General features: G+C 45.8%; 1 protein-coding gene across 8 annotated transcripts in view; it reads left to right on the top strand.

The window, feature by feature from the left end:
• The window catches only part of nphp4 (nephronophthisis 4), a 504277-nt gene that overhangs the window by 452821 nt on the left and 34122 nt on the right, over nucleotides 1-17334 (top strand). For 7 of the 8 annotated variants that reach the window (XR_013578910.1, XM_078558224.1, XM_078558219.1 and 4 more), the window contains 2 exons: nucleotides 11067-11144; nucleotides 12171-12327. Coding sequence is in view for 7 of the 8 variants with exons in the window: in XM_078558224.1 (XP_078414350.1) it covers nucleotides 11067-11144; nucleotides 12171-12327 (235 nt within the window). In the remaining variant the exon portion in view is untranslated. The remainder of the gene's footprint in view (nucleotides 1-11066; nucleotides 11145-12170; nucleotides 12328-17334) is intronic. The other variant, XM_078558221.1, reaches the window with a different exon arrangement.

Raw genomic sequence — 17334 nt, 5'->3', positions numbered from 1 at the left:
TAGTTCTCCTCGACCTTCCTAGTCTCCTGTTGCCATCTCAGGCTTCACTCCCTCTTAAATAAGCCTATAGCTTGCCTCTGTGCATGTCTTGGCATCCTCCCAAAGTGCTAACGAGGCAGTTAACATTGCCTTTTTACAAGCAGCAACCCCAAGCACTCCCTTCTACTCTCGTGCCATTCCTATGCACCCATGGGATCTAATCTTGTCAAACTCCTTCCTGTTCAACTCATCCCTTGCACTGCTGACCCAGTGGATATTGCCAGTGGATCAGTTCCCCTCACCTCTCTCCGCATCTTGAATGTCCATCCCTTTGTGAAAAAGGTTCTTCCTATCAATAAGCTTATTGTGAATGATTGCAATGACATCAGAGCCTTGACAGAAATTTAGCTGAAGGGTGATGAACCTCCCCCCTAAATAAAGCCCTCCTGCCTGGCAGTACCTTCCACCACTTGCCCTGCCTGGACCATCATGGTGGCGGTGTGGCGGTTATCACCAAATCACACCTTGGCCTGTCCCCCTACTTGCCTGGTACCTCCTCTTCCTCTCAGCATTTCACCTTGTTCCATCTCTCTCTCTCTCTCATTTAAAATCCTCATTCTCTCTCCCCCCACCCAAAGTCCATAAAAATGTTCTCACTGAAATATTTTCACGCATTCCTCTCTCATTCTCTGCAACAAATGCACTCTCACCCTTGATGATTTTAGCCTCCATCACAATTCATCACGTTCTCTCTACTCTGACTTCACTGCTTTCTTATCCTCCTTAGATCATTCCCTTCATATGAACTCCCCAACCAATATTCAAGGCTACTGCCTTGACCTTACCATCTCATGTGGCTTTGCTATTCTCATCATGTCAATCACAGATAAGACAATCTCTGATCACTTCTTTGTATCACTCAACACCCACATTCCCTTTCTCCCTCCCAACCCAACTTCTTTCCATGTCCTCCCCACCCTGGAAAAATAAACTCTGTCCCAATTCATTTACAGCTGCACTTTCAAAATCCCAACTGTCCTGTCTTTTGGTTCACCAAAACATTTCTGAAGCTACCAATCTCCTTAGCCACACCTCTGATGCCCTATTCACCATTAAAGCCATTTCTTTCTCTCTCATCGTGGCCATTCCCTCTGGTATGGCGCTCATCTCTGCTCCCTTAAGTCCAAGGAACATTGACTTGAACGGATATGCCGAAAAACTAGTTTAGCTATTCACTGCCAAAATTGGCTGGACCACTCAATCACTTTCAGGTCTTGCTCTCGCCTGCTAAAGCTGCTCACTATCCCAGAATCATCCTGGAATGCAAAGACAACATCCGGCTTTTTTTTCTACTGCAAATTGTCTTCATGAACCCGTCTACCCAGTTTCCTCCACCCTCACCTCCAGCACAAATGCGAGGAGCTCATGGACTTCTTTGTCACTATGATTGAGACAAACCGATCAGGTACCTCTGCCACTTTTCTCCATTCCTGTAGTCCACCAGGCTAAACTTACACTAATGCTACCCTCTGCCCCAAACTTGAGTTCACATCTTTTTCTTGTTTCTCTCCTATCTCCCTCATGCCCTCTTCGATCAGCAACTAACTTCGAGTGGGACCTTTCAGCTACTGAATGCATGTTTAGCTGTGTGTGTTTAAGGGCGGGTGTTAGCTGGAGCAGTAATGTTGACAATGGCAATCCTGGTGCCAAATCAGTCTTCCTTGCTGATTGCCATCATGATCTGCCTACTCTGCATACTACTGGAGCACATTCCAAACACCCATGTTAACACCCTCTCCAAAATGACGTCACAAGCCACAGCAAGAGTGCGTGCCTGGTGTGGACACCATTTTGGAACTGAACCAACACCCATAACATTGAAACTATGGGCACGACTAGAGCTGAATTTTGCAGCCAGTACTTGTATTAGCCTGAATGATGCTGAAAGTGGCATTACTAGACACAAGCACAATGTGATCAAGTAGCACATGGGTTCCTAATAATTAACTGGTTAGAAAAAGGGGTTGCTATTGTAGGTCAGGTGGAATATTATCCATGCATAGCATGTATAAGGTAATAAGTTTTAGATCATTCAAGACGCGGAACTATTTATTGAAAATGTCCTTTTTCAGTGAACCCTGAACGATGGCCTTGTGTCACAGCAGTCCCATTACTCCACAGTGCATCAGGGGAGTCCAGTCTGATTCCTTTTGATTTTCTGTGATATGAGGTAGCTGAAGACGAACACTAAATTATGAATGAGGTGCATGGTGACCTAATGTTGGCGTTCACATGATAAAAAATGACTTACAGCATGAGCATAGAGAGGCTCATTTTTTCCACCTTGAGAAATGATTTTGTTTTCCCCATGTCTGCTAAGGATGGAATTTGTCATCATTTTTAGTCCAGTGATGTAGCAAAAACAAATGCTGGGAGCAGGTAATTACTATGCGCTGAGCTGAACTGATGTGTGTAATTTGATGTGGGTTCAGAAACACAATAGGGAGCACAGAAAACTCTGCAGAAATCACCCTGGGAGGAAACTATCTTGATGGTGCAGTGAGTACCTATAGTGCTATTGAGCTGTGTAGATCAGACACAGTACAGCACAGGGTGATGAATTTAATCATCACAACATCAGGGGAGACAATATTTAAATGTTAAACTGTAGCTTACTCAATGGAGCATTCTCATTGCAAGTTTCTGTTCACCTAAGAACACTAATTTATTGCATTCCTGCTTTCCTTTTTATTTTAAATAAACTTCATGCTGAGCAATTGCAAAAAACTCTTGCGCTCCGCAGTCTTTCTGGAACTTTCAAGCCACTTTGGAAAGTTGGCAAGTTCACTCCCATTGTGAGACAAGAGTTTTTAAATAGCTTTGTGCTAACGCATTTAAAATAAATAAATTAACACCCTCATCAAAATGATATCAATTGGAAAATCTATTCTAAAGAGGGCAGGTAGTAACATTCAGCATTTTCACAAGTTATGTCTTTCACATGACCAGCAGGATCATAGTTTGCAGCCATCCTAGAGGATTCACTTATAGAGGCAGCTTGTGAAATCCTATGTCATAGGATGCAGGTAGCAAATATAACACCACTATTCTAGAAAGGAGGGAGAGAGAAAACAGGGAACTGCAGGTCAGTTAACCTGATATCAGTTGTTGGGAAAATGCTAGAATTTATTATTAAGGAAATTTTAACAATGCACTTAGAAAAACCTAGTATGATCAGACAAAGTCAACATAATTTTAAGAAAGGGAAATGATGTTTAACAGATTTATTAGTGTTTTTTGATGATGTAGATGATGGGTAGATAAAAGGGAGTCAGTAGATGGGTTTCCAAATGGCATTCGATAAGATGCCACACAAAAGGTTAATGTGCAAGATAAGGGCTCATTGAGTGGGGAGTAATATATTAAGCAAGGATGGAGAATTGGTTAACAGACAGGAAACAGAGAGTAAGGATAAATGGGGCATTTTCAAGTTGCCAGGCTGTAACTAATGGAGTGCTGCAAGGATCAGTGCTGGGGCCTCAGCTATTTACAATCTATATTAATGACTGATATGAAGAGCAAGAGTAATGTATCCAAGTTTGCTGATGATACAAAGCTGATGGGAATGTAAGCTGTGAGGAGGACACAAAGAGGCTGCAAAGAGCTGTAGACAGGTTAAGAGTGCACTCATCTCCCTGAGGCTAAGTGCTGCCTCAGGGAGATTGGCGCCAAATTTGAAAATGGTAAATGTAGAGAAATAAAATTTCCCTGACATGTCCCCTTATGTGACACTGTCACATGAGTTGGGACATGTTCATCACTTTTAAACAAACTTTTATTAAATTTTTAAAAACCTACATGAAACCTCATCCCGTCCGTGGATGAGGTTTCATGCTTTTTCTGAAGCCTACTAGGGCTCCTGGCCTGCCCGCCAACCTTAAGGTTAAAGTCCCGCCCAACGTCATCCCGCGTCATTTCAAGTGTCGGCGAGTGGGCCCCGCCCCCCGCTCGCCAAACTCAATATCCTGGCCATGGGCTCCAAGGCAAAGTGGCAAGTTGGATTCACAGTTGGTTCAGGGGCCAGAATCCAAGGTTAATGGTTGATGGATGGTTTTGTGATTGGAAGATTGTTTCTAGTGGGTGCTGCAGGGCTCAGTATTAGGTCCCTTGCTTTTTATGGTGTATATCAATGATTTGGACTTGAATGTAGGGGGTATGATTAAGAAATTTGCAGCCGATACAAAAATTGGCAGTGTGGTTGATAATGAAGAATGTAGGTAATGTAGACTGCAGGAAGATATCAATGGATTAGTCCGGTGAGCAGAACAATGGCAAAAGGAGGTTAATTCAGAGATATGTGAGGTAATGCATTTGGGGAAGACTAACAAGGCAAGGGATTACACAATAAATGTAATAAATAAATGAGAAGTGTAGAGGAACAGGGGGACCTTGAGTGTATTTCCACAGATCCTGAAAGTTGCTGGACAGGTAGATAAGGTGGTCTAGAAGGCACATACCTTTACTAGCCGAGGCAAAAAAATATAAGAGCAGGGAGGTTATGCTGGAACTGTATAAATCACTCTAAAACAGCTGCATGTGTACAGTTCTGGTTACTGCACTATGGGATAGATGTGATTTCAGTAGAGAGGGTACAGAGGAGATTCAGGAGGATGTTACCTGGACTGAAGAATTTTAGTTTATGAGGAAAGATTGGGTAGGCTGGGGTTGTTTTCTTTGGAACAGAGGAGGATGAGGAGAGAACTAATTTGAGTGTATAAAATTATAAGGGGTCTAGGTAAACTGAATAGGAAGGTCCTGTTCCCCTTGGTTGAAGGGTGCGTAATCAGGGGGCCTAGATTTAGGATAAGAGAGAGGAGGTTTAGAGGGGATTTGAGGGGACACAGGTTTCCACTCAGAGGATGGTCAAGCTCTGGAACACAGTGTCTGAAAGGGTGATAGAGGCAGAAACCTTCATAGGACAGAATTGTCCCAGATTTGCACTAAGTGTGGTAGCAGGTGGGAAAAACGATGTGTTATCCGCCGGCCGCAGTGGCGGCTTCTCACGCCGTATCGTCCCAAATCTGTCGCATTAATTATGCATTCCCAGGAAACACGCCGTTTTGATGGTGGGCGGGCTCTCATTCACCCATCACGCCATCACCTCACCACTTCATCACGCCATATGGCATATTTAAAGTCAGCTGCGCGCAACCTCTCAGTGCTTCCAGCCCAGGACTGCTGCACGGAAGACATGGCCCCAAAAGGCAAAAAGACTGCAGCCCTGAGGTTCACTGACATGTCCCTCAAGCACCTTTTGGACGCAGTGGAGGCCTGCAGTGGTGCCCTCTGCCCCCACTCTGGCCACAGGATGGGCAGCAACATCACCAATCTGGCTTGGGAGGCGGTGGCAGTGATGGTCAGCGTCAACACCCTGCAGAGGAGGACAGCCACCCAGTGCCGCAAGAGGATAAATGATCATCTCTGTTCCGCCAGGGTAAGTTACTCTTTTCATCACTCTCAACTCCCACACTCACAAACCCATCACATATCCACAGGGCCCTCACATCACCATTCACTCTCTCACACACACCTTCATTGCCCTCATCCTGTCCATGGGACCACCCACCACCCACACATGCCAGGCATACTTATCATCTGGCTGGCAGGCGTCCTGCTTACACTCACTCCATCTCTATTCATGCAGGATAAGCTGACACACAACAACAGGGAGAGGTCGCAGACTGATGGAGGAATGCCTGAAATCAAGGTCCTCACAGACTTTGAAAACAGCGCCATCCAGCTGACCTGCGAGCATCTGGACCGTGAGGTTGGCAGTGCTCTACCAAGTGAGGATCCAGCAGTGCAACATCCATCAGACAACCATGCTGTGAGTGATGTGTCCTGTTTCACAGGCCACTGCCATGCACTAATTATTTCTCCTTGCTTTCGCAGGCACATCTGCCAGACAGCCGACGGAGTCCACAACCCAGGGCTTCCAATCAAGCCCCCAAAGAAACCTCTGAAGAGGAATCTGAAGGCACCCTCCTTGAGGTCCCATCACACCGCTCACCCACACCCTCCACCAGCGCAGAGACACACACCTTGGTGGGACCTAGCTTTAGAGTAGCCTCGGGGTCACAATCTGGTGAGCACATTGCACTGTCTGATCCACAGCAGGTGGCGGCAGGGATTTCTCAGGTCCCCAGCACTTGGAAGACTGCTGGAGGCCAGAACGTTGCTGAGTCCGAGGCAGATGACTAGACTCTGGACTCGGTCATGTCATGGTTGCTGAAGCTGCAAAGGCAGGCTCGAGAAAATCAGAAAGGGATGTCCACAACACTCCTCAGACGATGCAGGAGTCTGTCTGCCTTCAGGCTGAGGTGATAGCACTGGTATGCCAATGCACCGAGGTCAACACTGGTAGGATGGTGGCCACCATGGAGACATTGGTCCAGGACATCGCTCCTGCACTGCTGCGCAGGCTGACATCCATTGCAGGGCTAGGAAGGTTAAGAAGATATAGTTGCACAGCCTGAGCACGGGGTTAATCACTTGTACATAATGTTCACTATTGTAAGTAAACTCTCAGCAATGTCTCCCTGCCTGTGGCTCCTTGTTCTGATGAGCAGTGTTCTTGTCGCTCAGACGTGAAACCTTTCTGCACAAGATAAAGGCAGGTGTCTCAGTCCAGGGCCTCTTCTCTGTGCAGCCTTCAGACCAAAGTGATGGTCCGGCCTCACACTTCCTGGACATGTTACTGGTGCCTGCACCTCAATAGTGCTGGTCATTGCTGCTAGAATGCAGTGGACAGGCGTCACCAAGTTCCGTCATTCTCCCTGTGCGCTCTCAGCATCTTTAAGGTGGGGCTGGCCCCCATCTCTTCAGCATCTGTGACCAGTGATGCTGTGTTCCTGAAGGGGTCAGGTGGTGAAGGCGGACAAAGGATCAGATGCTTTTAAAGTTTCGTGGCTGCGTCTCCATGATATGACCCTGATTACAGAATGCAAGTGAGCTGCTCTTGGCCAGATAAGGGTCAGACATTCTCAGTGGCTATGTGAAGATCTATGGACTGTCCTCACTGCATGTTGTCATCATCCTCTTGCAATCAAGCGACTATTAGGGCCTTCACTGCATCTCCATGACAGGAGCATTATCACAGAGGGTATGTGTGCTGCCATAATCCAGACTGGAATCAAACGTTCGCAGGTGTGATATGAGATTATGGTGTCTCCTTACTGCATGTTCATCATCATCCTGCACAAATCTAGCAGCTATGAGGGCCTCTCGAGCGACAAGCACCATCGAGCTGCAGGCATCAGTAATGTGTCCAGGGAGTATGAGGCCAGGCCATCACTTTGCTTTGTGCAGCCTTCAGACCATTGGGAAGAGGGACTGGATTGAGACACCTGCCTTTATCTTGTGCAGAAAGGTTTCACATCTGAGAGACATGACACTGCTCATCAGAACAAGGAGCCATAGGCAGGGAGACATTGTTGAGAGTTTATTTACAATAATGAACATTATTACTGCCTTGTCTGGCCAGTGCAAGGGCCTCATCACCGCCATTATCGCTTCGAGGACTTTCTCACCCTCACCCCTGTCAACGCCCTCCTCATCAGAAGAGACCCCCAGCTCTCCCACTTACTCCTCAGCCAGCTTGTCTCCTGGTTGCAGCACCAAGTTGTAACGGGCGCAGCAGGCAACAATGATGTGTGACACCCTCTAAGGACTATATTGCAAGGCTCCACCAGACTGGTCCAAGCACTGGAACCTCAGTTTCAGCATCCTGATGGTTTGCTCCACCAAGTTGCGAGTTGCAGCATGAGCCTCGTTATACTGTTGCTCTGCTGCAGTCTGAGGCCGCTGCACAGGTTTCATCAGCCACGGCTTCTGTGGGTAGCCCTTGTCCCCGAGGAGCCAACCCTGCAGCCTCATTGGACCTTGGAAGATCTCAGGGATCTGTGACTGACTGAAAATGTAGGAGTCATGGACACTTGCTGGAAACCGTGTGCAGGCCTGCAGGATGCATTTGCAGTGATCGTACACCAGCTGCACATTCAGCGAATGGAAGCTCTTGCGGTTGACATGGTTAACCGCTTGTTGCGAAGGAGATCTGAGTGCCACATGAGTGCAGACGATCGCACCCTGCACCTGTGGGAAACCTGAGATCAGGGCAAATCCAATTGCTGTTGCATCCTGGCCCTCCTGGTCCCGGGCGAAATGCTCCAAGTTGTGTGCCCTCGCGAGGATGGCATCCGTGACCTTGTGGATGCATTTGTGGATGGAGGCTTGTGATATCTTACAGAGGTCGCCTGTGGAGCCCTGAAAGGTGCCACTCGCATAAAAATTGAGCGCCGCAGTCACTTTCACAGCCACTGGCAGTGGATGTCCTCAATGTCCCCATGGCACCAAACCTTGCAGTAGCTGGCAGATGTGACCAACCATTTCCCTAGACATGTGCAGTCTTCCGTGACACTGGTTCTTGGTCATCTGCAGGAATGAAAGGTGGTGTCTGTAGACCCTGGCACCGACCAACAACGGTTCACTGTGGTTCTTAAGTGGCGTGTGCAGGAGCCCCGGCCGCCCCCTTTTCCTGAGGGTACTGCTCCTCCTCCTGTGCAGCCAGGCGCCTCAGCCATTTTCTTCTCCATTGTCTTCGCTCTCTGTAAGCTCCGAGGCATACAGCTAGTTCACCAGGCTCAATGGTCCTGATGTACTCCTCCTGCACGATGAAAGAGAGAGATGAGTGGGGTAGCTTGGGTATACTAAGAACCTCTCTCGGTTAAGTATGAAGGCCCCTTAATGCATTCCGGAGATGCTGGCCACCACTTCGATGGCCACAGTTTAGTGCGCTGCATGGCTGCCTGGAACCCCAACCACCTCCACCTTACTCCCACTGACCAATTGGCAGCAGCTTTGCCCATTGGACTGCATGCTGTGCTCTCAGCTCAGGCACAGGTATTCTCCTAACCCACACTGCAAGGCAGCACTCTTAGCTTGAACCATGGGGGAGACTGGTCCAAACCGGGATGATGACATTGTAAAGGGCTGTGACCACCTCCACCAGTGACTGCTCCACAGCCAACTTTAGCGAGGAGATTGTACAACGTGCCTAGTCATCCAACTGTTCTGCAGTCCACTAAAATGCTCCTAATTTGCTGTCTGTGCCCAAGGGGTGAAAAGCTCTGGAACTTGGTGGCACTTTCATGCCTCTGTGCTGCTTGAGTGGGCAGATAAGCTAGAGACCCAACTCCACACCTGTCAATGTGGCTGCAGCTGAACAGTCTCAGCTGCAGAGGAATGGTCACTTTATATAATGTTTCCTTAATGCGTGGCCGCATCCCTCCCCCACCCCCCACTCCCCACCCCACACGTGCTTGTGCACTACTTTCAACTGCAGAGCAGCCCTTCCTCCCTCCCTCCCCTGCCACCTCCATGCGCCTCAACCGCAAGGCAGCCCTTGCCCCCCCCCCCCCTCCCCCCCAACATCACCTCAACCTTGAAGACCAACAGGCAACCCTCGCGAGCTCTGCCCAACGTTACTGTGCACTCACCTCCGAGTTCCCCTTAAGGTGCAGGCCGCCAGGCGCACACTTTATATATGCTGTTGTGAAACATGTCGTTATAATGAGGTTCTCGACTTACAATGGCGGGAAACGCGCCCCACCATCAATGGACTGAGCGGACGATCGCAAACTGGTTTCACAACATTGTGAAACCAACTTTTGGCCTTCTCACCGTATTGTCTGCTCACGCTGCCGAACACGTCTGACGCCAGCAGGCACGGAAAATTCTGCCCATTGTATTTAAGAAGTGCTCAGATATACACTTGAAGTATCATAACCTACAGGGCTGTGGTCAAAGAGCTGAAAAGTGGGATTCGGCTGGTTGGTTACTTGTTGACTAGTGCAGCCACGATTGGTCAAATAGCCTCCTTCCATGCTGTAAATTTCTATGGTTCTACAATTCTCGGTACAGTGGCAATTTGGAAGGCAAATGGCATGTTGACTTTTATTGCAAGGGGATTGGAATCCAAGAACAAGCAAGTCTTGCTATAAATGTATAGGGCTTTGGTGAGACGACACGTGGAGTAACATGCACTGTTTTGGTCTCCATATCTAAGGAAGCATCGAGTTTCCTTGGAGATGGGACAGCAAAGGTTTGCTAGATTGTTTCCTGGGATGGGAGGGTGGTTCTAAGATGAGAGGCTATGTAAATTGGGCCTATATGCTCTGGAGTTTCGAAGAAAGGGAAGTGACTTTATTGAGACATACAAGATTCGGTGCTTTACAGTTAGACTGAGAGGTTGTTTTTCCTGGCTGTGGAATCTAAAACACCGGGGCACAGTCTCAGGATAAGAGATCGATCATATAGGACTGAGATGAGGGGAAATTTCTTCACTCAAAGGGTTGTGAATCTTTGGAATTCTTTACCACAGAGTGTTGTGAATGCTCCATCATTGAATACATTTGAGGCTGAGATAGACAGATTTTTGAGCTGCCAGGGAATCAAGGGACATGGAGAGCAGGTGGGAAAATTCAGTTAAGGCAGGAGCAGGAGATCAGCCATGATCGTGTTGAATGGCAGAGCAGGCTTGAGGGGCTGTATGGTCTAATCCTGTTTTAATTCTTATGTTCTTAAGTTCAAACTATTATTTATACAGTATAAATTGTTAGTCTCAACCAAGACTGGTTAGAAGGCAGGCATCAATCCCTCAGGAATGGAAAATCAAATTTTCCAAATGACTGCTTAGTTTAGTAAAACAGTACATGTCAGCAAACTTGGGTTGGTATTTTTTACACACACCTAACTTGTTGCTGAAAATAGCAGAGACAAGGATTTCTGCCTTCAAATGTCAAGTTGTTCAGGGTGCGTTATTGTTTACTGTCCACGGTTACAGTGTAAAAAATGGCAGAAGCCTGAGTTCAGGTCACATGTCTGCCATCTTGACAGGAAGTGCTACATTGCATAGAGGAAGTGGGGAATGGCGAGACCCTGTGATGGTGGTGGGGGATGGTGGGGGGGAAGCATATAGATGACTATCACTTAGGCCAACCACCTTAAACAGTTATTAATTTTTCTCTCAGGGTCCAGCTGACGGGAAACTTCCAAAAAAGAATGTTGTTAATCAGCAGCAGCCTAACTCCACACCCAAGAAGATTGAAGTACGTATAATCATATCAGCAGTGCAGCTGGGCACGAGCATCACCGTTTTAATTTATACTTGTGTCTCAAACGTTCCAGCTGAGGAGTGATGCTGTTTGTTTTTATTTTTGGTGGGCTAGGCCTCTGGCTGCCCATGTTGCTTACTGTAAGGTCAGCCCTGCTCAGTAAACACTCACAGACCCCCTGGAAAGTCCCCATGGATCCATGGACACGAATTTCAGAAGACCAGCCTCTCAATGCCGCTGAAACCACATCGTACTTTTATGTGACTCCTCCATTTCTGCCATCTGAACCACCTTCACTCTGTCCTCCTCTCGATTGCTGAGTTTAAAAACGATAAAATTCACCACACAACTAATTGTGGCTACTGATTTACATGAAAACTTGAACACAATTACATAATTACTGTAACACTTGGTAATAAAAATACAATTTTATTTGTTCAGCCACCTAAAATCATTGGCCCTGATAATAGATGATATGTTACATCACCCAGGACCTTCCAAAACTCTTTACAATGCAGTACACTAATGTGAAATGGAGTTACTGTTTCCGTGTGAGCGAATGTCACAAGAATTTTGTGCACAGCAGGCACTCTCAAATAGTGATGAGGCGAATGTCCAATTAATCTGTTGTTGGTAGTGTTGATTGAAAGAAGAATACAGTCCACTGAGCTTCTTCAAGTGATGATGTGGGATCTTAAACACTCACCAGAATAAGCAGGCATAGCCATGGTTGAATATTTAATCAGTGAACCCCAACGCTTCTGTTTTCTCTCAGTGTTTACACTGAAGATTTTATGCTTATGTCTTGGGAGTGGGTTTTGAACTTGTGGCTTCTGACTCAGAGGCAGAAGTCCCATCCCCTCAACAATGCTGTGAAGATTGCTGCTAGTGCTGGTATTTATTAACTTGTATTTTTTATTGCTCTAAACAGCATGTGAGGAGATTTTTAAAAAAAAATCACAAAATCAATATAGTTTTTTTTACCAACTATTGTATGTCTTTCAATTGTAACCTTTTCAGGTGTCTTTTAAAATTGAAAACCAGAAGCCAATTGCCATCCTACAGGTGAATGTTGAAGATCAGCCGTATATTATTGATCAGACATTCCGCTTCTATCACCCTGAGCTTACATTCCTGAAGAAATCTATCCGCCTACCTCCACTGCATGCTCTGTCAGGTATCACATTATTTGATCCTTACAATATAGTATTTATAATTCATTCTATATATTTCCATCAATTGCATTAATTTGCTGAACATTTACCCCCTTATGCCAACAAACTCTGATAGTACAATTGTACCAGCTAATTGTTATGGTACAACTTCAGATCCCACGGGATCACAGTTAAATTGATTGCCTCTTAAATAGCATCATTTTCTGTTCCAGTTGGCCAGTGATGCCTGCATGGACTAGGTGAGCATGTCCAGGAATTGGCAGTAATCGACTTTAACATAAGGTCAAAAGAAACAGGAGCAGGAGGAGGCCATTCGGCCCCTCGAACTTGCTCCGCAATTCAATAAGATCATGACTGATATGATTGTGGCCTTAACTCCACTTTTCTGCCTGTCCCCCACTATCCTTGACTCCCTTGTAGAACAAATATCTGTCTAAAATAAAACAAAGTGTTGGAAATACTCAGCAGGTCTGGCAGCATCTGTGGAGAGAGAAACAGAGTTAACGCTTCGAGTCCAGTAAGACTCTTCTTCAGAACTAGGGAGAGGTAGAAATGTGATGGGCTTTATGCTGTTGAATAAAGGGGGAAGGGCAGGTAGAGCAGAATAGAAAACAAATCTGTCCTACTCATTCTTGAAAATAGTCAATGACCCAGCCACCACTGCTGATGTGCCGATTCCTGCCTGTTCGGGACCTGCCTGATCTTTTAGCCAGTTGTTTTTAGGCTGTTCTGTGGTGATCTCCTGCTAAATGAGAGAGAGCTACATTCAGTATTTAAAGAAATAGTACGTGTATACTGAACGCAAGGCATGATTCCCTGATGCTTGCTGTGCTCTCAATTTGCCCATATGAAATGGATGATTAGAGCCGGTATGATTAAATAGCTGCTCAAGACAGAGAACTAAGTTTGTCAGCTGACCGCTTCTGAAGTAGCCTTTAACAGTGAATTACATAGAATTTACAGAACAGAAAGAGGCCATTAGGCCCAACTTGTCTCTGCAGGTGTTTATGCTCCACAGAGGCCTCCTTCCATCCTCCTTCATCTAAGTTTATCTGCTCACCCTTCTATTCCTTTCTCCTTTGTGTACTTCGCTAGCATGTCCTTAAATGCATCTCTGCTATTTGCCTCAACTATTCCAGATGCTAGCAGGTTCCATGTTCTAATCACTCTCTGGGTAAAGAAATTTCTCCTGAACTTTCCATTGAATTTATTAGTGAATACCTTACAGTTATGGCCCCTAGTTTGGTCTCACCCCCACAGCGCCCGCCACCCCCGCCCCCCAAAAACTGGAAACATAGGTCCAGATTTTCAGTCATTTAAAAATGGTGGATGGGACCTGATTCCAGATTTCCACCCCCATTCCCAGCGATGGCAGTTTTCACCTACATCGGATGAGTGAGCCGGCAGGGAGCCCACACCTTGCCCTCCTGATCTTGCTGGGGCAGGCATTTTTTGTGGAGTCGGACCACTTTCTCCATGACTCGAGGTTCATGGCCCCTCAGAGCAGTAATGAACTATAGTCTGGATTCAAGAACCTTTTGAAAGATAACTTCAAAAGGACTTACCTACACCCCCAGCCATTCTCCCCATATACCCTCTATACCAAGTCAATGCCAACACATGCCTGCAGCCACTCCCTATGGCCCCTCATACATTCCATGTTAACTCAATGCCAACTCATGCCCCTTCCATGCACTATGTACATAACTAATGAGCCATATAATAACAATGGCAAGTGTGGAACTGCTGAGGAAAAAGAACACCCATTCAAAAATGTTTATTTGAATTATTGATTTTGCTTGATTGACATATTTAAGTGGCTATAAGTGTTATTTCTGTGCTCTGTTTTGGCGATGTCTCAATGTGTATTTGGACAAGATCTAAGAGCTGTGAAGTGTTTGAAACCTCTGTTATTGATAATTTAATAGTCTGCCTGATTGACACTTTTGGAGGGTTGTAGGAACAGCAACTTTTTTTCAAAAATCATTTCAGAATGGGTGTTTTTTCTCCTCAGCAGTTCCACACTTGCCATTGTTATTTTATGGCTGATTAGTTATATACATGGAGCATAATGGGATGCTGGGGGCATGAGTTGGCATTAAGTTGGCATGGTGGATATGAGGTACCATGGGGTGTGAGTAAGGAAATGTGAGGGGTGAGGGTTAGAGGGCCTACTTGCTTTTATTATAACTGGGACGAAGCCCCAGAAAACTGAGATGGGCCTTCTAATTAGCCCGCCTCAGCACTTGCCCGCCCTGTTGACCGCCTAGCATCTGCTTCCGGGGTCAGTGGGCCTGACTCCATTCCACACACGTCCCCCAGAGCAAAAACCGTTTGATTTTGAGCCCTTTAAACCAAGGCAGACCTGCCAAGTCAGGAAATTTCTCTAACTTTAAAGACCGCAAACTGCTCACCCCTCAGCCTTTTCTTTTCTAGAGACAAGAACCCCAGTCTATTCAGTCTTTCCTGATAGTAATAACCTCTCAGTTTGGAATCATCTGTGTAAATTATTTTTGCACCACCTCCAATGCTTCTATCCTTTTTGTAATATAGAATTCATAACTGCACAGTACTCCAAATGTCGTATTATCAAAGTTCAAAGCAAGGTTAAGATAACTTCCCTTCTTTCCAATGCTCTTGCTTTAGAAAGGACCCCAGTGCTTAGTTGCAATTTTAGAGATGTGTGACTATTTTTAATGATTTGTGAATCTATGCCCCTAAATCCCTTAGCTCCTCTGTCTCTTTGTGGTTACAGATTTAATTGTCCACCAGACTCTCTTAGGAGCAGGAGGTGGCAAATTGCTGATTATCAGATGTTGACATGCTAACCGAGACCCCAAGGTCTGAGCTTTAGTGTAAATGCTGACAGTTGACCCGGATGAAAAATCTTGCATTCATATAGGGTCTTAACTCATCTTTAAAAGATCTATCAATATGCTTCATTGAATACGATGGGATGAATTTTACAGCGGCTGCGTTTGCTGCAAGAGCTTTAAGCTGTGAGTGGGACTTCTGCCCCTCAGTGAAAGTAAGTGCCACCCTCCAATTCGCACAAGGCAGTTCCCAATGGGCGTACTCCCCCATCCTTCTCGCTTTTTCCACCTCAGGTGGTGAAAAAGCGGGCTCCCCACTCTTGGCTGTCTTCCACTGTCCAGCGTATTATGGCAGTGGAGGTGGAATGAGGCTCTTAAGCGGGCAGTTAAGGGCCTAAATACGCCTAAGAGCAGCCAGGCTAGTGAGCGCCTTACCCACCCACTGTATTATGGGTTGGGGTTGGGTGGGAAAGTGGTGGGCTAGCATATTTTATGTGCCCCCCCCCCCCCCCCCCCCCCCCCCCCCCAACCCCTGCCGAAAGCATGTCTGGCAGGGGGCCATAACATTCAGCCCAATGAATTACAGTGACTTTGTTAAGTGAACAAATAAAATAGTGCATGTATCAACTGAGCCATTGGGGGTGATGTTGAGCAGCTGCCTGAGCTTTATGGCTTCCACAAACTAATTTCTGTATAAAAGAGAACTACCAGCATGGGTGTGGGTGCTTACCATATTGAAATGTAATTGGCATCCTCTGCAAAGAGTAGGCGTGCCTTAAACTTCCAGGGCATCTTCGCAACACAGCCTGTGTTGCCTGCTTGATCCCATGCACCTGTTATAAGGTACCAGTAAGTAAAACATGCATTTATGGGGTGAAAAATTGAGGCTGACTACTAATATTAATTCAGCATGGCAGAACAGAGTGGTGGAGAGAGGGGCATTGTCTTATGTGCTGAGTATATACAAAAACATGACTTTTGGGGCCAAAAAATGAGGTCATCGTACACAGTGGTCGACTTGTACACCACATTTTATGGTATTTTCTGGATTTCCTTTTAATTTGATTCCATCAACTTGGTGCAGCTACCTAGAGTTACTTACAAATGGTATGGGAAAAGATTCAGATATGTTACCACTGGAAGGATACATCAAAGCAAGTCCCCTATTGCGGCTGACATTTTCTTATCCTCCGCTGCCCCCCCACCACCACCACCACCCCACCCCCCCATCCTGGTTAACCTCATCAAATAGAACAATTTCAGTACTTGAATAGGTTAATTTTATGATTGGTTGCTCTTGTAAATTGAACACTACTTTATAGCTTCTTTCTGTTACACTGGGTTATATGGCAGTAATTTATTTTTCATTGAGCTGTTAGATTTTAACAGTGAGAGTTCCATTGCAACTCCATTTGAATTTGCATGGGGAAATCAGAGAGATTATGAATTCCTTGGTTATAAATTACTGACAATAAACCAAACAAGTGGTGTAAGTGTATGTTTCCCTGGCTATCAAGTCGAATGACTATTCCACCAACAGAAGCTGAAAATCAGATGAGAAATGTGTTAACTGATGCAAGCTCTGTTTTGTGTGGCAGTTTCAAGTGTATTTATGAGCCTTAAAATTTGTATAGTACTTCTGCAATTGCTTTTGCACCTAGTAATTATTTGTGCAAAGACTTTTCATCCTGTTTCAACACCGCTTGTATTCCCTGATTAAATGGCAAGCAGTCAATTGGTGGCTGTGTCTCTTTAAGTCTTTAGCCTTCAGCCAAGGCTGGCAGTGATTGTTCCCTGTAAATTGGCTGCTTACCCTCTGTATTTTTCCATTCCCTTAGTGGGGAAGTATCTGTTTGCTTGGTACTATTCTGTGATGGCACCATTCCCCATGGTTTCCCCTTCATTGCAGGATCTAATTTTTTTTATTCAAATAGCTCTTGGGCTTTGGCTTCCACTACTGTGCCTGGGAGCCTAGTCCGTTTGTTAATCACTCCTTCTGTGAAGGGCCACCCCTGACATTCGTCCTGAATTTTCCTCTTACTACCTTGAGCTTTTGTCCTCTGCTTCTACCTACACTTATAGTTTGCTTTAAAGTAATATTCCAGATTTATAATTTTCCATATAATTTACTATCTTTTATGTAAAATTAAAACAGAAAATCCTGGAGATTCAGAGGCAACATCTGTGAAGCGAAAA

The sequence above is a fragment of the Cetorhinus maximus genome, chromosome 15 (genome assembly GCF_964194155.1).
Source record: "Cetorhinus maximus chromosome 15, sCetMax3.hap1.1, whole genome shotgun sequence".
Lineage (NCBI taxonomy): Eukaryota > Metazoa > Chordata > Chondrichthyes > Lamniformes > Cetorhinidae > Cetorhinus > Cetorhinus maximus.
This window is presented reverse-complemented; position numbering and strand designations above follow the sequence as displayed.